This window comes from Caloenas nicobarica, chromosome 2 (genome assembly GCF_036013445.1).
Source record: "Caloenas nicobarica isolate bCalNic1 chromosome 2, bCalNic1.hap1, whole genome shotgun sequence".
NCBI lineage: Eukaryota > Metazoa > Chordata > Aves > Columbiformes > Columbidae > Caloenas > Caloenas nicobarica.
In genome coordinates, this window is record NC_088246.1 from 126,580,064 (window position 1) to 126,605,030 (window position 24,967).

General features: G+C 41.8%; 1 protein-coding gene across 5 annotated transcripts in view; it reads left to right on the top strand.

Moving 5' to 3' along the window:
* Positions 1-24,967, top strand: part of CHD7 (chromodomain helicase DNA binding protein 7) — a 131,813-nt gene that overhangs the window by 25,035 nt on the left and 81,811 nt on the right. For all 5 annotated transcript variants that reach the window (XM_065630317.1, XM_065630321.1, XM_065630322.1 and 2 more), the window contains one exon: positions 17,137-18,994. In XM_065630317.1, the coding sequence (XP_065486389.1) occupies positions 17,312-18,994 (1,683 nt within the window). In that variant the 5' untranslated portion in view covers positions 17,137-17,311. The remainder of the gene's footprint in view (positions 1-17,136; positions 18,995-24,967) is intronic.

Below are 24,967 nucleotides of genomic sequence, written 5' to 3' on the forward strand. Positions count from 1 at the left end.
TGAACCACCTGGCCGTGGCCTGAAGGCACTTTGAGTGGTACAGTAATGAGCTGATCCAGTGGGTTGTGCTGCTTGAAATCAGCCGTACTACTCCTGCTCCTTCTTGTGCTGTCACTGCTGTGCAACTGCCCCTGTGGTGACAATCTTCTGATGGCAACTAATGGTTAGATCAGCTTCTCTCTTGTGTCAGACTGCACCCAAACATTTTCATGAGATGTATGGGGTAAGCAGTAGAACGAAAGTGGTTTGTTGTTTTTTTTTTTTTGCTATGGTTAGGAATGGGAATAACTAAGGAGGAAAAATTGTCATGAAAACTTTTCACTGCTCCGTCAATTTTGCAGTTGCTCACAGCTGCTGAAAATCAGTGTTTGAAGTCTAATTCTACATAGCAGGCCAGGTAAAGAACAGTTATATACATATAATGGAGAATTTCTGTGTGCCATTTACAAGCATTCAATGACCTTATTTGCATTATCTGGGTTAACACTGTAATCTGCTGCTCTCGTGTGAGGACTTCTGTCTTACATGTTGATCAGTTTAGTGTCTTGTCTCCTGACTTGGGGAGCCAAAAGTATTGCAGAAGGTAGTTCCAACCAGGATTAAAAGAAACAAATAAACAAGAAAAAAACACCGCACTCTGCTCTTGTTTATAAAACTATCTCTGCTTAATGGCTGTTCCCTCAGAGGGCTTGGTCTGGTTCCCTCATGTGGGGACTGGGGCTGGGTTGCAGCCCAAACTGCCAGGGGATGGGCATCGTAAGCATTGTAATCATGGACAGTCACTTGTCTTTCCAAAAGTATAGAAACCTCTGTTAGTTGTATTTCCCTAATAGTCAAGTAAACTGAGAAAGGAAATACTGGTGACATCATGTATGACTTAATGTGGTTATTAACTGCGCAGGTGTTGTAAAGCTGTGAATCTAAACTAGAGTGGAATAATGGTACCATATGTCAGGTTTTTTTCTTCAATTTTTATTCTTCCTCATTTGCCATGTTTGTTTTTTCCTCTTTAAAATGTATTCCTGTCCTGCTTGGGTTCTGTAATAACTCTTATTCTAAAAAAGAAGCGGGGGTGGGGGGAAAGCATCCCTCAAACCTTGGTTGGTTGTGATCTTAATTCACCCACTTTTTCCTTACCCATTTCTCTAGTATGCATGTGTAGCCTTTGTCTCCTTCCTCACTGTTCTAGTTCTAGGTTTTCTCCAGCCAGCAGTTCTTCACCTGCTGTGCTTTTGACAAAGAAGGCAAATGCCCAGCTTGCTCTTTTCCGCTGCCTCCCGCTCCCCTGCGGAGCTCGCACCCAGTGTTGGCAGATCCGTGTTGCGTGCCTCGGTGTTGCTCTCCTGATCGCAAATCCGCGAAGCACTACATCATCTGGCCACGTACCGCTTCTTTCAGCTTTATCCCCAGCAGGCCCGTGGGCTGAGTTTGCAGTGCGGTGCGATGGCTGCACGCAGCTTGAACGCTCAGGAGCAGGGATGGGCTTTCTGCCCCCACCCTCTCGCCCCACACCCCCACAGACATTTCCCTGCTCTCCAGCTGCTCTGGTTTCCATCTGTTACGGGGCCTTCTGGTGCGACTGTTTCCTCATCTGCTGAGCCGAGGAAAATGTTGAAGGACCAGACACTGCATTGACCCAGGGAATTAAGGGGTTGTGGTTTTGGAGAAAATGGCTCGCATGCTTGTTTTCCTTTCTTCTTCTCTCAGAAACTTGGCATGCAAGACATGCACATCTAATATCTGGAAAAACTTTGTTAGGTGCATTTTCATTTCTTTGTAGCAAACGTGTTTACTCATCTTAGTTGTATATGTGATGTTGCGGGTATATCCTATGTGGCAGCTGCCCCCTGTGCTGTGCTTCAGTCTGTGATGGGCTCAGAAGCGACCAGCTATGCTAAATGTTAACTTGCAGCAGACAGTGGGAGAAATCGCTGAAGCCTTATTTGTGAAGACAAAAATATGCACCTAGTAAGAAGCAGGAGGGAGCCAAGGGAGGCGTTAAGAAACCTTGGAGTGGCCATCGCTCCCTTGGCCCAGGAGCTGGGGAACTTTACCCTGCGAGGTGCCTTTTCTTTTGGCAGGCAGATGCCTGCTGCCCATCTTCAGACTGCTATTTTAGGCTGCTCTTGTCTTTAGCACTTCTTCCATCCTGCAGTCACTTAGATTATCCCTTTTACAGATTGCAGGGCTGTTGCTCTCTCTTGAGTGATACCGGTAAGTTACCGACAGCAGCAGAGATGGTGGCAATGCAAGTGTGCAACTGAGAAGTATTCCCGTAAAGCAAAACAAGTGAACAACAAAATGCCCATTTTACATAAGTGAAGAACTGTAACCACTGCTGGCTTGGCCATACACAGAAGCCTGGCAAAACTTCATTCATTATCCCTGCTGAAGTACATAAAATTGTCAGAGTGCAGTCCCTTCCTAGTCAAGTTGTCCCACTAAGTGAGGAGCTTTCCTTTTTCTGATTGTGTCCTATTCCTTTTGGAAATACTAATTCTTGGCTTTTAAAATCTGTTTAAACACTGTCAAATTGGTTTGGATTGCAAAATTATATGTGTAAATGAGAAACTTACCTATGGCACCCACTTCTGTAATTGAACAAAGCTTTTATTTCCAGAACCTGACTGCTAGTCAGTGTGTGGGAAAAGCATGCTCTGACAGCTTGGGCTGTTTTTTGAGGACTTCTGTGATCTCACTGAAAGGTTTTAATATTAATTCATCACTAGTGTTATGGTTGTGTTTTGATGATAGTCACTTAGGAGATGGGTGTTAGGCAACCAGTTGAAAATTATTGTAAAGTGATTTTTTTTTTTTGAGTGGTTCATACATTCAACTTGAAATCCCAGAGCACATTAAAAGTGCTAATGCTCATTCTCTTGAAAGCAAGGTTTCAATGTATTTTTCAAATTAGCCTCCCTCTGCCCCCAGATCCCAGCTAATATGGTATATGTAAGTTAACCACTGATTTCTAACAGGGGATCATGTGTTTATTAGCTTGATGTTGGCAGAAATTGATAATGGAGAAATAAAATATAGAGTTGCTGATAGGCGTGGTTGTTTGCCTTTCGGGAGGATAGATGTATTGCATTATCAGAGATGTAATATACTTCTGGATGGTTTTCTGTGCAAATGCATGACTGCCAGTGCAGATGCCACATGTCATTCTGTGCAGAGTGAGAAGAGAAGCTTCATGCCCATGAGATGTGTTGCCTTCCTGAAAAACATGGAGTGAATGAAACGGTGACTGAGAAGGAGAGGTCTCCATGAAACAGGAATATTTTTATTGATGGATAACAGTTGTGTGACCCAGCACCTGTGCTCAGTCATGAGCAACTCTGCCACATTATAAATAGTTTAGCAGTTGAGCTGAGCAATGAGAATGGGTGTGGAGATGTCAGGTAAGGGGCTCTGCAGTGTTTTGGAACGAACCTTCCCCACCACATCTTCTGCACGTGGAGAATTACTGGGGAAGGTACAAAATCAGGATCAAGGGGAAGCGATTTCTGAAGTTCAGGGACAAAAACCAGTGGAGTGAGTGTCTACAGATGGTTTAAGGAGTGAGGTTATTTGGTATGCTAGTCTGTCTAGCTACAGGGCTCTCAAATTATGTAGCTACTGTATGGTGAAGCAGAAACAGGAAATTCATTTAAATGACTGAATTAGTGGTTATCTGGGCTTGAATTCAGTCAAAGCTGCAGATGCCTAGGCCAAAAAGAAGTGTGGCAACTGGTTGGACAGTCTCCTGGCTCCAGTGAAATGTGAAGTTTGTGGTAAACAGTGAAATCTTCAGTCTAGTTCTCAAAACTGTAAAAATATTTCAGAGTGTGTTCTGCAGCCTTGTTCCATTTGTATCAGTTCTCATAAAAGGTGTTATGTCTTTCGTGAAATAACAGATGGATGCTGCTTTTCTAACAAAGTACGAATGATTGGACTATATTGCCGTCGTAGGTTTGAAATAGAGGCGCCACATAGATTTCTATCTTGTAGATGTTCCTTGCATCGCTGCTTTGTTGATGTATACTTCCTCCTTGCTTCTCAAATGAAACTCTCTCTTTAAACTTGGTTTAGTTGGCTTCAGCTCTAGAAGAAAAGGCTCTGGACCTTATCTGTAAATTCAGTCCAGCTTCAATGCTGTTACTTCATTCAGTGTTTTAGACGGTGTGAGAGGAAGCTCAGTTTTGTCCTTGTGAAGAAGACGTAGGGAACGGGTGTGGGACATGAAGAATTAACTGTTCATCCTCAGGTAAAGTAATATGTCGTGGCCATAACAATAATCTCAAATTCCCAGACTATCAACAAGGGCTGTTTGCGGTCTAGACTGATAGCATGGAGTTGACTCTCCTGGTTTAAATGAATTAAATTGAATTATATGTTTACTGTAGACAGAAAAAGTGATTTAGCCTGTTTGTTAGTAGAACATCTTGATGTTGTGAAGAAACTTAATAATCCCTCCTGTATGTGATGCTGCTTCCAATCTTGAGATCCCTAGAGAATAGGGGAATTTTAAGCAGACAGATATTGAAGTGGTTTTGCTGGGTTTTCTTGTCGTGGTTTTTGTTTTGTTGGTTGGTTACCTAATGCTTCAATTACTATTTATTAAAAAGATTATAGATACGTAGAAATTCTTGTTTCATAGCATGTTGCATCCCCTCTAAAGAAAATCTTCTTTATGTGGAAGCGTCAGGAAGAGTTTCTAGAGCATATTCACCATTTACTGTTTAGTGTTACTAACACCTAACCACTGCTTCTTTAAATGCAGGTTCCTAAAAATATAGGTATTGAATAATCAGAAAAATTAAGTCTGCCATTTATGTTTTTCGGTAAGTACAGATACTTTTGATATTCTCAAGTCTGAGGCTTAGAATTTGTTGAATAAAACACTTCACTTTGTCCCTAGAAAGCTACTTCATAAGGAGCCACAAATCAAACACTAATGCGGTCTTCCCCAGAGGAAAAAAAGACACCAAAAAAAAAAAAAATCTTAATTTTAAGTAAATACTTCCAGCGTTTGGTAGCAACAGCTTTTGAATACGTCGAGAGTGCAGCCTGTGTGGTAACCCAAGCCTGCCGTGAGAGGCAGGGCTGACCAGGGAGGGTGTCAGCTGGCTTACCTGGGTGCTCGGGAGCAGGCTGGGGCTCCCGACAATCCCGATGAACACATGCGGTTGACAGCTGTTGCCATTGCCACAGCCTTGCAGACATCTCTTGATTAAGCTGGTCTCAGTATCTCTCTTGCTTAATTGTTCTCTTTTTGGGGTTTGTGTAAATTGTGGAGCTGTGCAGAATGTGTTAGGTGCTTTGGGTGCAATAGGTGTGGTTAGGGTTAAGTCCTTCTGTTAGCACCCCTTAAACTGAGACGTGAAGATCTGGGTTTTAGAGAAATACAAAGAGAAGAGCGCCCTTAACAGTTTTACAAAGGCCATGTGGTAGGAAATCAGTCTATCAAGTTAAGCCTTTGTGTATTTTAGAGTGGTAAGACACTGACTGAAGTTTCTCAAGTAGAATTTTTTTCCTCAACAACTCCTTGACCATGCTTGGCACACTGGTACAGTGTCCAAGGGGACCTGATTCCGATGACTGGCTGTCACTGAGGTGAGAGGTTTCATTGCTTGCTTTGCAGCTGCAGTTTCATTTGAGGACATGTACTTTATTGAGGTCATCTGCTCTCTTGTTTTTATTTCAAAACTAGGTTCAGAGATCATTGTTGTCTGAAAACACATAGGTACATGGATTTCAGGTGCTGAGCAGGGCAGGAAAGGAAGAATTGTGCCCATTTCAGGTTTTTGGGTAATGCTTTGTGATCAGATACAGTAATTTAAAAGGTGGTGTAAAAAGTTCATCAGGAAAGCTCATTGTGGAGGTTTAATTAATGGCAACCGGCAGTCCAGTATCCCTTTCAAGTACTTATAAGTACTTCTATTTTCATAACTAGTTTTATATACTGTATATAACTGGGGGGGGACGACAACAAGGAGCTAGATTTTATTGCTTAGCAAGCATCATTCATGAAAGAGTTACCTTAGTCTCAGCTGTAGGTCCAAATAATATTTGCTTATACAGCATAAGCTTTTCATCTGCCTTTTAATTCCTGTGACTCCTAAATCAATTAATCTGTAGCAGAGCCTCATCTATGCCTTTTCCTCAGCTGTGTATTATAGGGTTCAGGTTATAGAGGTCTTTGCATGCTAACTTAGAGGCCATCGAGGAGAGAGTTCTTGATGTATTCAGGATGTTATAATAATGCTATTTATGGTTTGCTTCTTAAGTAAAACACAGGGGTTTATGTTTTTAGTCTTTTGATGGATGTTTTATTCCAAATGAGTGTTTTTGTAGAGATAAAATAAATTTGGAAGTGTTGTTTAGCACTGGAACTTCCAAGTTCTTTGTACCTGTTCTAACTTCTCTCTCTACATAGTTCGTAAACAAAGGAATATATTTTTAGCTGTTTGAGTTTATTCACCTTTGACTAGCAGGTTTCTGACCTTCAATAAATGAAGATTTTCCTGGTGGTGTTTCTGCATTGCGCTGTAGCACAGATAATAGACTAGCTGTTGTAGGTCTTGTTCTGACAACTGAACTCTGAACAGTAACTGAGATAGCTCTGAACTTGGCTGGTTAAACAAATCTGTATGATAGCAGTCTTCATATACAGTACTTGATTAAGAGTCTTGAATTCTGTTGTTCTGGGGTCTTTGCTATTTAAGTGGTTTTGCTTGTTATTTTTTAGGAGCCATTTTATGGGTCAGACTTTCACTTTTTCAGGTCTTTACAAACACAAAATAAAGAAATTGCTGGTCCAACTAAGTTTGCAGCATAAACTCTTCCAAACTCTAGTTCAGGGGAGGAGTAATTACATTTATACAGTCCTAAAATTACATTCGGCCCTTTGACAGCAACCATGAGGCTGATGTAGCCTCTGGTGAAAATGGGTTTGACACCCCTGCTCTAGTTGATCTTTAAAGGTCCCTTCCAACTCAAACCATTCTATGATTCTACAAAATAAGCCTTATTTCTCACACTTGTACAATAGTACTCTGATCTCTTAGTCAGCCTGCCCCTCCTTTAATTTGCTTGCTTTTCCTGTTTAAAAACAAAACACCCAACCAAACCACCACCACAACAACAAAAACCCCAAACATCAACAAAACCAAAACAAAAGCACAAAACCCCCATACACTAAATTTTAACCTCACAGGTTTCTCGTGCATAGAAATAAATTTTTGGTTTTGCTGAACTGGGGCAGTGTGGGAATGTAGCATTTGTTGATTTAAAAGGACTTGAAAACTTGTAGTTCTCTGTAGATGCAGCAACAAGATTGATACAGTTGAAAGATAAATTTAAACGGAAACTGTGCTTTCTATTATGAAATTAATTTTAACTGTGCTTTGTGAGAGAAGGTAGAGCTACCTGCTGTGAAACGGAACCAGTTTCAAAGTTTGTTTTCAGATCAGTAAAAATTTCCATTCATGTCTCATCCATGAATACAGTACTGCTCTTGTATGTTCATCATCAATCTCTGAAAAGCTTGTGGAGAACTGAAGGTAGCTCAAGAACTTTCCTGTTGGGCATAGAAGATTTGTGGTAGATGAATGTCAGCTGCTTCTACTACTTGCAATAACTTGAATGACTGTAGCTGTGGGTACTGGGTCAGTAATTATCTTTGACTTGCAAGCTACTTCCAAGTTTTTCAAAATCTTGAGAAGGTGAGATTGCACAGTTCTAAAACTTTATATGACAAATTTTCCCCTGTAAGGCTTGCTTTGTTTGTCTGTTTGGACATAACTACCTTGGAGTCATTTTAGAAGTGCATATTGATTAAGCAACACACTGGAAAACACCCTGGTTAGTTTTCCTCTTTGTGAAGAAGAAACAGGAGACCCATTAAAATTTTGCATAAGAACATTTGATTCTCTTCCTTTTGAATCCACCCTGCACTTACAAGGAAAAGCTTTCTAGCTCAGTCCTGCCTGGAAATAAAAGCCACTCTGTACACGATGCGTGATGAGGGTTGCGCTCCATGTCAGTACAGTCCCCATTCCCACTTAGGACTTCTGTCACTGTGGTTTATACTGTGTAGGCACCTTTTTTCTATGTCTAAGTGAACCTGAATGCAGCAGTTTGTTTACTCTGAAGTATCTTAGTCTTATACACTGGGAGCTGTTGAGAGCTCCATACTCTTTTCCTTGTGGCATTTTGTGTTGCAGAGAACAGTTCAGTATAGTCATGTTGTGGTCTGAATAAGCACTGATGATCACTGTGAGCCAGGCATTATATTAAACCCCATTAAAAAAAAAAAAGAATCAAACTTCATTTGTACATGCAAGAACCTGCTTCCATTCCACAGGCCAAAAATAAACCACCTTTTTGGCATATCCTTTTTTTTCTTTTGAAGAACAGGATGTTCAAGATGCAATCTTACTTTTTTTTAAAGCAAACAAAAAGCTTAAACAAGTAGCTCAATAAACAGTTGTTGTAGAAGGTCTTTTTGATATCTGTCCTGTATCTAAGCCATCCCCCATATTCTGTGAGACATTGTTTGACCTACTTAATGGTCCAGGCAGCAAATGAAGGTTCCTGGAATCTATTCACTCCATCTACTGTGTTGGGTCCTGCAGTGTACTCTTTCTCCTCATCCCTCCTTCCTCAACTCTTTCTTTACGGTGAACTTTAAGTTGGTGAAATAATTGAACACTTCTTTTAAGCAGTGTACTGCATATGATATAATACATAATTAGTCTGCTACTACAGGTCTTTTTTTTTTTTTTTCTAACAGAAAGTTAAGATATGTAAAATCAAATAGGTATGTGTTATTTCATTTAAAATGCTTTATAAAATTTGTGGTGTGTTTTCTTTTTTTGAAAAAGGTAATTTATATCCTTTCCTAATGTAATATGTATTTTTTTTTTCTTTGCTGAAAGGTGCAAGACAGTATGCTTAAGTGCATTGGGCAAAAATTATCATAAATACGGGAAGCTGAGTGAGGGCTTAATTTCAGATGTAGGATGATTCATCTTGCCACACGTAAAGAGCGTAAAGGGAGTACTACCATTTTGCTCCACAATCCTGAGATATGTTCTCTTTAGTTCTGTGAAAACTCTGGCTTTTCACTTTGGATGTATAAGGTGTATTTATCTTCACAGAAATGAGTGTGGATATGTGGTTCCTGTACAAGTGCAGACTGGGATCTACCAGTATTTATGAAGAACACATGTACAGGAAAATGACTCTTAAGTACAAGTCATAAATTGAAATGATTATAGAATATACGTGGACAAATATACCATGTGTGGTATTGGTAGACTGTAATTTCATCAAGTGGTTTTTCAGACTTCATAAACTATGAATGAAACATGATTGTATTGGCCTTGTAACAGGTAAAGTAAAATATAGGGTCTGGCTGCTTTAAAGCGCTCATAATTCTATAGCTGGAAATAGCCTTTTGGGATACGATTAAGTCTTAAAACCTGCCCGTGATTAAAAAAATGCATTTCGGTGAAAATCACGTGTTCAGAAACCCTGGGAAACATCTGAGTATCCACCTCGTGAATTTTTACAATTCCCCGCTTTCTGGGCGTAAACCCAGCGAGCTCCTTCCAGCGAAAGGAAGAGGCTCCGTTTCACTTCGAGCTTCGTCACCTTTCCGATTATTTCTTGTTGTTGTTGTTGTTGTTGTTGACGGCGTTTTCGGTGGCTGGGCTTTGTTTCCCGGCGGGGCTGTGACACACGGGAAGGGCCGCGGTGTGGGGGCCGCCCGGGGCCGCCATGCCCGCTCCCGCTCGCCGCGCCGACCTCTGCCCTTTTGTATCCTGTGACACTCAGCCTGTCTTTGTGCTCAAGTTTATTCATGATGGATACGCTTCCCTCCCCAATCGCATGTGCCGGGAGCCCGGCAGAGCGAACAGATAAATTATTTTCAGCTGCAGGCCTGCGCTGGGGGGAGGAAGGGCGGCAGAGGGGCCGGCGGGGGCCCCTCCGCACCACAGCCGGCCGGACGGGGCGCAGCCTCCCCCGGAATATGAAAGGGCGATGACTCTCGGCCTCTCAGATCCCTTTTAAATGCAAAAGAATGTAGGAAATTGCCAGATCAGTTGGTTAATCAGTGACAACTGCAGTAGGTGCACAAAAAGCACGGCCCTTAACAAGAGTCATCAGTTGCGCGGGCTGTGGTGGTTTTTTTTTTTTTCAGCGCCTCAGCGGGTCGCCGCTGGCCCCACCTCTTGAATCCCAGGGCCGGTTTAGTGTCAGCTTTATAAGAGAAATGTAATTGCGGGGAGTTCTCTTGCTGACTGATGGCGACAATACGAGTCTTCTCCCACCTCCCCAGCCCCCGGCCCTGTCGGGGCTTTGTGTTGGCCTGGACCTCCCGGCCCAGCAGCACCCACGTTTGGGGCCTCAAACCTCGCTCAGGCCTACGTTAAACCTGCCACCGTTCCTCCTTATAGAGTAATTCGTAAGATAACACCGCTATCAAATATTTTAAGGGGTATTCCTGAAATGTTTTTGTGGCTGCGGTTGTTACTCTTAGTTATCTAGGACTATTTTTAGATAAACCTCCTCCTCGCATCTGTATTTTGAACTGGTGTTGGGAGAGAGGGTCGTTGTATGACCAAAAAAGGCCTCTTAAAATTCCAGGCTACATAACACTAAAACTGAAGTGTTTCTGGCGTAGGCTTCTCCCACCTCATGCTTGTAATACACTTAAACATTAAAAAAAAAAAAAAAAAAATTATTCCTCTGGTTACTTCATTAAAAACCTCCAAGCACATACTTCTAAGAAATGGCTATAAACTAGCCCCTTTTTCTTCTGGTCACTGGAAAGAAAAGACACGCCGAGGCTTCTTATTTAATGTTCTAGGTGCTGACTTAAAATTAGCAGTGCCCCATGTTAGGAAAAGAGTTCTCTGCCCGTCTGGTCCGGCGAACACAGAGGTCGTTCCCAGCGGGCACGTATGATGTAACGAGACTTTGCATCAGAGAGAGGACTCTACGCGGTGCTGCTGTGGTCTGGTATCGGAGCTCCTGTGAACTTGAATGACGTAGGATATTGTTTCCAAATGTGTGGCACAGGCTGAACTCTAGCTGGTCATTCCTGCATCAGCTGCTTGACAGCAGCGAGCTGCCAAGTATTCGAAGGTTGTCATGCCCTCAGTTGCCTCCGTGAAAGCCCGTGCTTTGCCAAAGTACACCATGCATTAAGGAAATAAAATGCAATCTGGTTTCTGCTTAAGTATTGTATGGGAAACTTACAATTTTAGGCATTTCTTGCCAAAACACTGTTGCTGAATAGCATTCATGGTGTTTAGCTGACTCACAGACTACAATATTTGAGGAAAGGCACATCAGCTTTTCACCCTTACCCCCCTCCCCAATTCCTAGTCTAACAAGAGATATTGGATGCCTTGAATTTGCCACTGCAAATTTCCGCAGGGATGTGTTTCTGTGAAGAACTCACTGAATTTTGCAAAGAGAGGTATGAAATTAAACTTTTCAGAAATGCTTACACCATATTTTCTGACTCTTCCCACTGAAGGCAGGCTATTCCTGAAGTGCGTGAGGTCATGCTGCTTTTTGTTTGAGGCATGTATAGTTTTAAAAAGTTCGTGTGAAATGAGTATCACAAGGAAGAAACACACTGTAATGGGATTGTATTTTAATTTCTTCTTATGCTTTCCGTATATTGCTGAGGTCCTGGTAGTCAGTGAGTTAGTGTGATGGGAGTGGAGGGATCCTCTGGTAGGAGGTTCAGAGTTCCGATGGATTATCCTTTGGTCACGCATTCTGAATAACTGTTAGAAATGCGGTGAAGAGACAACGCCCTCAGACGCATGGTGTGAACTGTGGGGTTGTCATATGCAGGGACAGGAGCTGGACTCGATGATCCTTGTGGGTCCCTTCCAACTCAGGACGCTCTATGATTCTGTCGTTCTTTTCATCCTTGCAAGTCCCGTCTCCCATTCCTGGGGCAGGAGGGGAACAAGATTACTGCCGTCCTTTGATCTGATACAAAGTGTATGGACTTAATTTTTAACACAGCTGTACTGTATGAAGTGTATACTAGGAAAGCATTTTATATAAAGAGAAAAGTGTCTTTAGACATTCCGAAACCCAAGTTTTTTGGAAGTTACAGTCAGAAATCGTGTCGCAATTGCTTTACAAATCTACTCTTCTATTTTGGCTAATCTATACGCAGGAGAAACGTACCATGCAGTGAGAACTAAGCATTAAACACACAGGAGACTGGGTATGCTTCCCACAAACACAGGCACTTGCATAACTGCCTTGGCATCAGCAGCACGATTCACTCAGTAGGTAGAGGAGCTGAAAGGTAGAAGTCTCATCAGCTATCTTCCCCAATTTGAATGTCTTGGCATTACTTTTCCTATGTTGTCAGGGTGTGTTTATGAAGTTCTTGGTAAATGTTTTCCTCCAACTTTGTTTGTAAAATACGAATATGACTTTAATTGCTGTCATTTATGTCATCTACTTCCATGCAGCAAGCGCTTAAATTGCTACCCCTAACCATCATCAGGAGCTTAGAAGTTTTGAAAAGCAGTTTAAATATGCAGTTTTTAAATGCAGGTTTAGTAGCCTGATGTTTAATCCCATATTTTGAGGCTCCTGTCTCAAAATGACCTTAGGTATGGCTTTGGTTTTTAGCATGAGAGGTCTTTTTAGCCTAGTTGATCAAAATAGCACAGTATTGTATTTTGTTGTAGGTGCATAGTTCCATTACTTGAGTAACTGTTTTGTGTGTTTCAATTAGTGAAGAGTTTTGTCTGAGATATCAACTGATAGCTGTAAAAATAACAGCTCTGCATGACATCTCACTTCAGAGCTTGAAGCAGTCAGTATTAGTTGCCTTCTCACGTTCTGTTTTTTCAGTTTACTTCCTGCATGACCATCAAGGAACGCTGCCGAATTTCTCTTATAGAAGCATCAATAGCTGAATTGCGAAACCTGTTGATCTACAAAAAGTTGTGAATGGCAGAATGTGAGGATGGCATTGTGGAGGGTGCCTGCGTCTGTGTGCTGCCCTTGCTGCTTCTTGGTCTTGACTGCCTGGATCTGCTGCCTTGGGAGCAAGACTAATGAAGTTCAGGTTTTAGTGTTTGCAGCCCTCGGTCGGGTTATGCATGTGTAGCAGCCAGTTTAGTTCCACTCATAAAAGTGGGAAGCTGCCCAAGGCTACCGAGTCCCTGTAGCTCTGAAATATTAAGTTGAGCAATGGTTAACTACTACTTAAATTTGAGATCTAGCTGTTCAGGACTGGAATGTTGCAGGCTGAAGTAAATGTGAGCTTTGTCTGTTGAGACAACAGGGTTGTTAAGCAATTGACTGTGTCTTGGTTGTTGGGATCATACCATTGCTTTGAAAGAAACAGGTTGTTTAGGCAGTCTTAAGGAAATATATTCATTGACCTTCTACTTGTCTTGTTGGTGCAAGCTTTCATTTTCAGGAACAGAAAAGCTAATAGAATTTTATAGCAGAATCTGTATAGCTTAAGATTTTTTTTTTTAAAAAAAATCACTATTTTTTTGTACAGTCACACTTTTATTCAGTCCACCTTTCCAAGGTTTCAGATATTCTTTTGTATCTGGAAAATAGTCACTGCTCCATGAATGTCTGTTGGTTTTAACTTATGGGATAGAAAAGAATATACATAAACTCATTTTAAAACTATTTAATTTTAAAAAAAGAGTTTAAGCTGAGACAGCGGTGGCCAGTCTTGCTGTTAGTATGTCTGCTTTCACGGGGAAGTGACTAATGGCACTTAGCGAAAATTTTAGCTAGAATCATTGCTTGATGCAGATCCTACCTTTGTGTGGGGGTTTTGTTTTTGTTTTCGTGTTGGGTTGTTGTTTTGGGTTGGTGTTGTTTGTTGTTTTGTTTTGTGTGTTGTTTTTTTTTTTTTTTTTTTTGGAGGGAGGAGTCCAGTCTTGATGATTTAAGCAGAGAAAATACATTGCCATAGTGAAAGAAACAAAGAAATGACTGCAACTTTGCAACTTGAAGCTGTGACTCTCATGACTTGCTTAACTATCTAGAAGACATCTATCCTGTTAGCATAGAAGGTTGAGAGCTTATTAGGTAATTCCAGTATTGACTGTTTTCTTATCAAAACAGCGGTTAAGTTATTTTGATCAGGCTGTAGCTGCTACTGTCCTTCATTCTTCAACATGTGCTGTTCACCATATATTGCATCAGAGGTGTGACTTTTATTTAAGGAAGCAGAAGGTTTGGTAAAAGCACAACTGACTGTAAAGGGCTGTGGTCATTAAATTTAAGGCCAAACTTAAATCTGAAGAAATACTAAAATGATTTTGAGACATCTCAGACATGTTGTTACGTTGTGTTTCAAACCTAATAGCTTTAGCATCAACAGCTCAAACATGAAATCAATTCATACTTCAGCTAAAAATGCAGAGCTAAAATAATAAATAGCAGCAAACAGTGTTTTCGCTCCTAATTTAGGTTATGGATTTGTTGGCCTACAAACTGCATCGTAAATGTAGAGGTTACTTTTCTTTTGGAGGAGCATGTGGGTGAGTGCTGGGTTCTGTAGCATGGCCCTTTCATTGTAAGGGACAGCCCCTGTCCCAAGCCTGCCAATTGTTGTGGAGTCAACTGGCCAGAAATAAGGTGTATTTGACAAAACTCTTACCCTATTTTAATTTGGTTTTCTGTATATAGTAGCAGGTCCTAACTACTATGAGCCAATGTTGACTGTTATTGGTGGCTGACTCCAGCCTGAGTTTTATTGGAAGCCTGTCAGCTGAACAACAGCAAATGAAACTGTGTGATTCAGATGTTTGCTTGATGCCTGTGACCTTGCTTCTGGAGATGCTCTGTTAGCTTGTCTATGACAGAGAGCAAAGAGAATTATTCTGTGTAGATTTCAGTAGTTTTTATTGCAAAGATTCATTAGTGCTTGAGGAGAGCAGAACATGCTTGTTTTCAAAAACAGTTCTTTTAGTAGGCATGATTTCTATAATAAAATGACTGAAAGTTCCTACCTGTTCATAATCCTGTGGCTGTACACAGGTTAGCTGATGAGTGAGATCCTCTACTTGGCTCAAGTTTGATGTTGCCCAGATTATGTCAGTGGTTGGGAGGTAACAGGACCTGCACTGTGCCTTTTAGCATTTCCAAGTGAAGAGGCTGTTCGTTAGATGGAGACTGTTGGCGATGTCCGGCTTTGCCAGCTCCTGGTGGCAGTGTGCATCAGCAGAAGTAACAATGTCAGAAGTCCTCGAGTCGTCTTAAATCACTGGAAGGATCTTCACGACAGAGTGGTTTCCTTTCGAGTAGGCTAATACTGAAAGCTTGTTTTGGTGAAGGAGGCTCCTTCTCACCTTGTTGTTGGAACTTCCTTACGCTGTTCTTTGAACTGATATTAGAGGTGGCTTCTGTTTAATAAGGAAAATGAAATCAAAAGAAATAGATATTAAAGATAGGAAGGTGGCTCACAGGAATTTAGCGCCAAGAGAATTAGAAATATAAGTGTTAATATCCCAGCTAAGCACTAAAGAGAGCTAAGAGTGTGGTTTTAAAGGTGACATTCAAATGCTATTTTAAGAGGAGTGATAAATGCTTGTGCTTTTCCTCTTGCCCTCTGCTTCATGCTGTAGAAGGTCCTCTTGACAATGGCTACAAGTAGTGTAATAAATGTGCTGATATTTTCTTCCTAAAAACTCGTTTGGGACAAATTGCCTGCAGTTAAAATAGTCTGGTCTGGCACTTTGCATCCAGAGTGACTGAAAGCATCCCTCCTGTACAACAAAATGTGAGATGTGAAAGTACAAACTTGTAAATCGTCTTTGATCACTGATTAAGGGCAGGTTGGTATCTGCAAGTACAGTCGCTGCTAAATCATGACAAAGATGCAAAAATAGTTTTTGTTTGCTATGTGGATAGGCTTCCTTTACTTCCTTACTTTAGTTTAAAGCCCTAGGCTTTATATGGAGATATAAGATATAGCATTTAAAATTCTGATCTTGAGGAAAGATAGCATTACACTAGTTTTGTTCCTAATAAGCAGACTCAAAGTCTTTCAAGTTGTTGCAGGGAGAGGATGGTGGACACGTTTCGAAATGTGCCAGTCTCCATGTGAAAAACCCAAATGGGAACTTTTCTGAATCTACTCTCTTACTGTGTGTTGCTTTTCTCTTTTTTTCCCAAGTCCGAGTGCGTACCTTGTTAGGTTAGCAATTTCTTATTTAAATTCTTTTGCCATTACTAATTCTCCTGAGTGAGTTTTCAAGATTCTAATTCTGGAGAGAACAAAACTTCCGTGTGATCTTCTAAAGTGCTGTAGTTGCAGTTAGTAGCATGATTGCCTGACGATGAATAATGAACTCCAGTGACGGTGTTCCCTGTTATCATCATGAGAGAAATTAGGGCATGGATTGAGAAATCTACCCTATCATAGGATGAAGCTTTTGAATTTAATTTTTGTACACAAATTGAGCATATAGTTTTGCATAAATGGGAAGTATCATGTCTTTCTGTTTACAAGCTCGTTAAATTGAGATAAATTGTGTGTGTGTTTTTTTTTTTCTTCCTAAATGCTAAGTCTTGGAGTTTGGTATGTTTTAGAGGGTCATCTCTGTGTGTGCGATTGAAAAATCTGTTGTCCCTGTAACTAACTTGAGCCTGTCGTAAGGCTTGGTGCTTCTGCTTGCTCATCTGATTACGCAGCTCAAGGGAATAAGGTTAAGGACATGCTGTTGGTAACTAGAGCGTTTTCAGGGCTTTAGTTCGGCAGATGGGCTGCTTGGCTATATTCATACATCTGCCTACCTGCTGTGGCAGCTGCTGCTGCTGCATGTTGTGTTCTTTTGTTCTGTTCCACACAAGAAAGGAGCACTAGGAAGTGTAGTGAATGGATTAATTTAAGGTTGAGGCTAGTGTTTTGCTTGCTTCCTAACTCTGTATCATACTAAAGCTTCTGATAAAGCTAATGAGTCCTTCATAAAGTGAATTAGATTTTTAAGATGTATTTCAGGGACTGAAACTAGCTAGCATTGTCTAAAATTGTCAAGTGTGGGGTTTTGGTTTTTTTTTTTAATATTGCCTGACGTTATTTATTTCAATGTCTTCCTCTCTTTCTCCCCCTTCCCCTGCTTTTTCTAGGAGCAGTAACCAGACTTTGCCTGACACTGCGTGGTCCAAAAGAATTAAGGAAATATGGAATGACATGAAGGAGATTAGTTGAGGATTAAAGGCTTTGAGGACAAAACACCTCGCCGAGGTGAAGCACAGACTAGCATTCTAGTTGTAGCTCCGAGGAGCTGTGTGCTGAAATAAGATGGCAGATCCAGGAATGATGAGTCTGTTTGGAGAAGATGGGAATATTTTCAGTGAAGGGCTGGAAGGTCTTGGAGAATGTGGATATCCTGAAAATACAGTAAATCCTATGGGGCAGCAAATGCCCATGGATCAAGGATTTCCCTCTTTACAGTCGTCTCTTCATCATCCCCCTGCAAATCAAAACCAAGCCAAGTTGACCCATTTTGATCACTATAATCAATATGAACAGCAGAAAATGCACCTGATGGATCAGCCGAACAGGATGATAAGCAACGCCCCTGGGAATGGTATAGCATCTCCTCATTCACAGTACCACAACCCTCCAGTTCCTCAGGTTCCTCATGGCAGTGGTGCTGGTGGTCAGATGGGAGTCTATCCCGGCATGCAGAACGAAAGACACGGGCAACCCTTCGTAGACAGTGGCTCCATGTGGGGACCACGGGCAGTTCAAGTGCCAGACCAGATCAGAGCACCGTACCAGCAGCAACAGCAGCAGCAGCCACAGCCAACGCAGCCGCCCCAGGCGCCCTCCGGACCCCCCGGGCAGGGCCATCCTCAGCACATGCAGCAGATGGGAAACTACATGGCTCGTGGCGATTTTTCGATGCAGCAGCACGGTCAGCCGCAACAGCAGAGGATGAACCAGTTTTCTCAAGGCCAAGAAGGCCTCAATCAGGGAAACCCTTTCATTGCCACCTCAGGACCTGGCCACTTGTCTCATGTGCCCCAGCAGAATCCCAGTATGGCACCTTCTTTGCGACACTCAGTCCAGCAATTTCACCACCATCCCCCCACTGCTCTCCATGGAGAATCAGTAGCCCACAGTCCCAGATTCTCCCCTAATCCTCCCCAGCAGGGTGCTGTTAGGCCGCAAACACTTAATTTTAGTTCTCGGAGCCAGACGGTACCCTCACCTACTATAAACAACTCAGGGCAGTATTCTCGATATCCTTACAGTAACCTTAATCAGGGATTAGTTAATAATACAGGGATGAATCAGAATTTAGGCCTTACAAATAACACTCCAATGAATCAATCTGTACCAAGATACCCAAATGCTGTCGGATTTCCATCAAACAGTGGTCAAGGACTAATGCACCAGCAACCCATCCACCCGAGTGGCTCACTTAACCAAATGAACACGCAAACTATGCACCCTTCACAGCCTCAGGGAACTTATGCCTCTCCACCTCCCATGTCACCTATGAAAGCAATGAGTAATCCAGCAGGTACACCTCCTCCCCAGGTTAGACCTGGTAGTGCTGGAATACCAATGGAAGTTGGCAGTTATCCAAATATTCCCCATCCTCAGCCGTCACACCAGCCCCCTGGTGCCATGGGAATTGGACAAAGGAATATGGGCCCCCGAAACATGCAACAGAATCGTCCGTTTATGGGTATGTCTTCAACACCACGGGAGATGGGTGGGCACATGAGACCAAATGGTTGTCCAGGTGTTGGCCTTGCAGATCCACAAGCAATACAAGAGCGACTAATCTCTGGCCAGCAGCTTCCTAGTCAACAGCAGTCTTTTCAACAGCAAATGCCAACCTGTCCTCCCATGCAGCCTCATCCAGGGATACATCATCAGTCTTCACCACCCCCACATCCTCATCATCAGCCTTGGGCACAGCTTCACCAGTCACCACAAAACACACCACAAAAAGTGCCTGTCCTTCAGGTAAGCTGCTTCCAATGAGTAGAAAATGTTTTAAATTACTGTAAATGCATTTGAGGATGCACAAGATCTATGGTTTCTGAGCTCCTGTTTGACTCCCCTGTTTGTTACTGGTTATGTGGTTTTCTTGGTGCACAGAAAGTGAAGGTAAAACGATGTTCAAGTAGCTTGCTTGTGTCCTTACACTAATTTTTACAGGATAACATTAATGGATAGACTGAAATGCGATACGGCAATAGGACAAGCTGAATACCTGTTCTTTTTTTCGTGTTGGTTCCTTTGAGGGGGTAATAGAAAGCATGTTAGAGAATTGTCATTTAAACTATTAATTTTTGTATTTGCAACGGCGAGAAAGAAGTGTGTGTTACAATGAGTTTGTTTTGGCCAAAACAAGGGTTTTCTTTGAATTTTAAGGGAATATTTTGTGGTTTTAAGTTAAAGCTGAAATTTTTACTTGTGAAAAAATTTCCAGGATAAACTTCTTCAGCACTAAGTAATGCAACTGAGAAGTGATGGGGCAACAGTTTATGCAAGGGGAAGACAGCAGATGTGAATCATAGTCTGAAATCAAATCTTCTGAGGCTTAAATGAAATCTCAAATAGGATAGAAGTTTTATTTTACTGAGTCTCTGATCTGCCAGGTTTTGATGAAAATGTATTACTTCCATGTCATTTTTCAATTAAAAGCTAAAACGGGTAAAACATCTTGATCCTCTGTAGCTTAGCAGGTTTTACTACATGCTAGTATGTTAAGCTTCATCTGAAAAAGCCCCTTTTGGCATCTTTGCGTTTGCCATTGCTTGCTTCTGGCTCTTTTCAGCCATCATTCAAGAGGTTTTGGTACCGAATGAATGGTCAAGATACCAAGAGGTTTGATTTTTTTTCTTTTATAACCCAGTCAGTAATTAACACCAAGTAGCTCTGCCCATAAATATTTGGAGACAATTGTTGGAATGCAGTCATAATGATACGAAGCTACAATAAGCTTAATAAATCATACAAACAGCTGTCCCAGCCCGTGTCCCCGGCCTGTGCGGAAGGCAGCTGCTCCGTCCCCTCCGCTGCTGCCTGCCGGCTGCTCTGCTGGCTGCTCCGCACAGCGTGAGCTGCGGCTGGGAATCAGATGTATGTGCTGTGGAGAGGCAGCTGACGAGGAGGGGTGGATGGAGCAGCTTGGCAGCTGGGAGAGGCTTCCACATTCCCTGTGGAAGCGAGCGGGGGGGAGCGCTGGAGGTGCCGGAGGGTTGGGAAGCCCTGGGAGGGAGATCAGGGACTAGGCTGGGTGAGGGGAAGGACGCTGTCTTCTGGGAGGGAGGAGGAAGCTCTCTTGAAAGTGCGAAAAATATCTTCAAGACCATCTTTCTCTCCCCTGTGTCCCTCAAACTTGGTGAGAAATTTTATATCTGTGGTGGTCCTTCGTGTGCCCCCCACCTCTACATACAGGCTTTGTTTGGAGAACCTAAATTACAGTTCTCACACAAATGTGGAGGTGTGTGTTCCTCCTTGAGAGAGCAGCTCTTGACAATGCTTCTTGCGTTACTGACTGTGTATGTTAGCAGGATGAAAAAGGAGAGAGTTCAAGACTATATAAAAAAAAAGCGAACGAGCAGATACTTGCAAAGGGGTAATGGCAGCATGGAAAAATCATTTCAGAAAGACTAGGGATCAGAAAAAGAAGTATGAGATGTGGTTTTTACCCTGAAGATGAGAGCCGACACATCTAGCAGAAAAAAACTTCAAAGGAAATTGTAGAAATGCTGAAATAAGACTTCCAAGACAGTAAAGGAACAAAACCCAGCATCACTGGGATCTTTTACAACTAGTGATGGTGGGGGTGTGGGAAGACTTGAGATCAACTGTGCCCTGAAGCTGTGGTGTTCTTCACTGGCATTAATTCCTTGTTTTCATCTAGTGAACCTTCTTTTTGGCAGCAAGAGGTGGCTGGGGAGGAGAAGGTTTACTTGTAGAATGGACAGGCTTGTTAAATGCTCTTCGAACATTCATTTCCCTTTAATCAGTGAAGAGGTAAAATGCAGACAGCTCAACCCTTAAATGAGCTATGCAACCTATTACAAAGTTCTGAACTGCAGATGAATGGCTTGAACAAAGGTAAGTGCTGAAACAAAATAGAGGAAAACCGCATGATAACTCAAGTTGTTTGATTAAAATCAGTAATCCAAAGAGTTGTAGCTAGCCAAGTTAACTCCTCTGTTAACTTACTTCTGTTTAGTTTTTATTTGGTAAAAGTTACTGTTAAAATACCTTCCCATTAAGTAATTAGAGACCTGATTGTAGTAATGAAAACTCTTGACAGGCAGGGATTTCCCCCCTGAAAACTGTTTGGATCAAATAAATATTGTTCAAGTCAATGAAAACTCAACTCCTCCCCACCCCCTGGGGAAAAATGCAGATGTGTGAAACCCCTGCTCTTCAGACTGAATACAGAATTTGTGTCTCTCCTGCCTGTGTCGTGGTTTTCCCTTCAAGTCAGTTGGCAGAAAACTCTTCACTGAAGAACAGTTATTTAAATGACTGGTTTGTTTTTATTTGTATTAAATGAATCAACAAAACGAATATAGTTGGCGAAATGGAAATCACTACATACTTTTAACTCAACAGAAGCCATCTTAGTAATTATTTTTCTGTGATTTGAAGCTAGCCTTATCATGGGAAGGCTGTATTACTTGTGGTTAACCAAATTACTGTTTTGTTTTTAGATATGTTGGAAGGAAAGTGAAGTTCTTTTGCTTTTAACTTGAAAGAAATTGCCAGGTCGATTCTAGAGCTTATTTCTTTTTTTGTGTGCAAACCTGCAAATTATTTTGACTGGGAGGTGGAGCTGGTGATTGACAGTTCAGCTGGTTTAGATTAATAGCTGAGAACTAGACATGGTTATTAGGACCTTGTTAGCAGTGAGCTGCTGGCTTCAGTGGAGTTTGATAGATTTATAAGAACCACTGTAGCATTGGGACATTCAGTCGGTGTGCTTGATTATTTTTCAAGCCCTCTTTTGAAACATTCTTCACCAAAGGCTTTTGGAAGAGCTCGGTGGCTGTGGAGTGGGAAGGTGGGTTCTGCTGTGGCTCGGTAATCAGCCAGGGTGCAAAGCAGCGGGCAGGAGTAGCTTGCATGTTTTCACAGTGGAGGCATCTGTGTTGGGCTCGTGAGCTTGCGCTTTCCAAAATACTCATCAATGATCTGGAAAAGAGTGAATGGCAAAGTTTGCTGCTGTTAACGTACTCAAAGCTGAGTGCCAAGTGCAGATCTGATGAAGAGCCTAACAATAATGAAACTCCATCATTAGAAATACAACAGGAATGTCAATTGCTTGGCTGTAAGCTCTGTGTCAGGGCATGGCCCAAGGAGGTTTAGATTGGATATTAGGAAAAATGTCTTCATTGAAAGAATTATCAAGCAGTGGAACAAGCTGCTCAGGGAAGTGGTTGAGTCCCCATCCCTGGAGGTGCTTAAAATATGTGTAGATGTGGCGCTTAAGGACATGGTTTAGTGGTGGCCTTGGTGGTGTTAGGTTTGCTGTTGGACTCGATGACCTTAAGGGTCTTCTCCGACCAGAATGATTGTGATTCTTGGTGGCTGGGCAGTGAAATGGCAGGCGAAAACCTCTCCTTAGGACCAGAGCTGTGGTACTAAATGGCTGTGTGAATATGTGCTGTGACAGTAGAAGAAATAAAACCGTAGGAATTGTTACGGCAGTAGTAGAGAGCAAACTGAAGATTGTTATCATGTTGCTACATGTATGTGTGGTATGCCATTATGGCAAGTGCTGTGCAGCTCTGGGTCGCTTCCTCAGGCCTCAGAAAATACAGAAGCACTTAAAAAAGTGATTTAGGGGGAAGGAGAGAGATGGTGAAAGCCTCTAGCATTGTGAGTGATGTGAGCGCATGAAGAAGGTGAGTGTGAAACAAAGGCTGTTGTCAGTTGGTTTTGTCTCCTTGAATTCTTCTAAGGTCTTCGGCAAATTATTGAGTGGTGAGCTCAGAACCACACATTAAGATGCTGATCTCTGTGAAGTTGTGCAGAAAAATGCCTCATCATTTGATAAACATGAAGGCACCACATTCGGCTCAGCAGATCTGTGCCGTAAATAAGTAGTGACTGAGAGTTTGTTATTGGGGTGCATCTGCTGTGTGCATGTCTGTCCAGGTCTTTTACTCTTCCCAGACTTTATCGGGGATGGGATGTCAGGTTAGACAGGCTGCCAGGGGCCTGATGCTGTGCAGTTGGACTTAATGTATCATTATTTTCAGATAGCTTTATTAGTGATAAAGTGAGTGTAGGAGTGCCAAGAATAGACTATCCTGGGTGTGTTGTTAAGCAGAACTTCTTATTTACCTACAGCTACTGTGTGGGCCGAAGTTTCGAGTCCTGTTCATTAATCATGTTCCACAAATGTGATCTGCATTATTTATAGTCAAACATAGGAGTACTTAAATGGCAAACAGTTGTGGTATGGCCTCCATGCTTGACTGAATGGTAGAGCTCGACGGTGGGCACCAGCGGTGCTGAAAGATGCTGGGTTACGTTGTCCAGCTTCTTGTGGAGGAGGAATTCATTTTGTGTGTGTTACCAGTTCACGGCCAGGTTTACTCTGCTGGCCTTACTATCTATGGGCATGTGACTTTGCTGTAAATCATAACTCAGAGCTGTGTTTGGTGTGAACACATTCTTTGGAAATTTCCTGCTGAGTCACCAGCTGGGTCACCCCTGTCACAGGCCCTTCCTGCATTTGCAAACCCGGTGGTGCTGCCTCACTTTAATTTACGCTTGGATATACCTGAATGGAGAGGGATATTGATGGAAAACTACTGTCAGCTGGAGTGGTTTGACGCAATATTCTAACCAGGCAGAGCGTGCAATTTAAGTCAGTACTGCTGGCACACTAAAATGAAGTTGACTTTTCTCCGGGATATTTAATTGTTTTAATGCCTAAATGGAGTAAGAAGAGACTGGCTTCTCACTTATCTCCTTACTACCTTCACATAACCAACTACCTTACAATGTGTGTCCTACAACTTTATTTAGTAAGAAATGGTATAATTTCTGATGGTTAGGATTTTTTCTGTAAATTAACATTCACAGGCAACGTCTCACAGCTCCAGAGAGAACTGTTAGCTTTTTCATCCGTTCAGTGTTTGACTTTTTTACCGTTTTCTTGACAATAAGTATAACAACTCCAAATTTTTTAAAAAAACTTATAAACAACATTGGGTACTTCTGGTTTTGATCCAGAGGCTGTTTCACGTGACTGCTAGCTGATCTTTTGAGGTACTGTATGTGCTTGCACATTCAGCAAAATCTCATGTCTGCCCCTGGAAATTCTAGTTTGCCCTTTCAAGTGTTCATAGCCCAGCGAACTAGTGTGTGTTGGCAAGATTGTTGAAGGTGCCAGACTAAATGGAATTTAAAAAACATTAATACTGAACCTTGATTAATTCCAATTGTATATTGTTTATATATAGAGATATCCATATGTGTGTGTATATTTATATAAAATGCATGTAGAAAAACATATCGGAAAGTTGTGGAGAATGATGAAGCAAAAGCTGAGAAGAAAATCCATAGTATTAATCTGAAAGTAAAGGTTGAAAATAGTAATTTTTTCTTGAAAGTTTACAGGCTTCTGCTGTACTTTGTTGAGGCTTTGAAGAACTCCCTTATTTGAGCAATGTATGCAATATAATTAGCTATAATTTTCCAAATAAAAGTAGATTGTTAAAGCTACCTTTGGTTAAAAGTATCGAAGTTCACCTCTGTGGAGTAGATTAGTCTGTTACGCTGATAACCTGATCCATCTCTGAGCTAGTTCGTGTGCAGGTCTCAAAGGATATAATAATTAATATGAAATACTTTGTCCAACAAAAAGTTCGTGTTCTAAAACTGCTCGGATATGTTCCAGTCTAACAGTTAATATTAACATATCCAAGGGCTTATGTCCTCCTCACCCTTGAGAAGGCC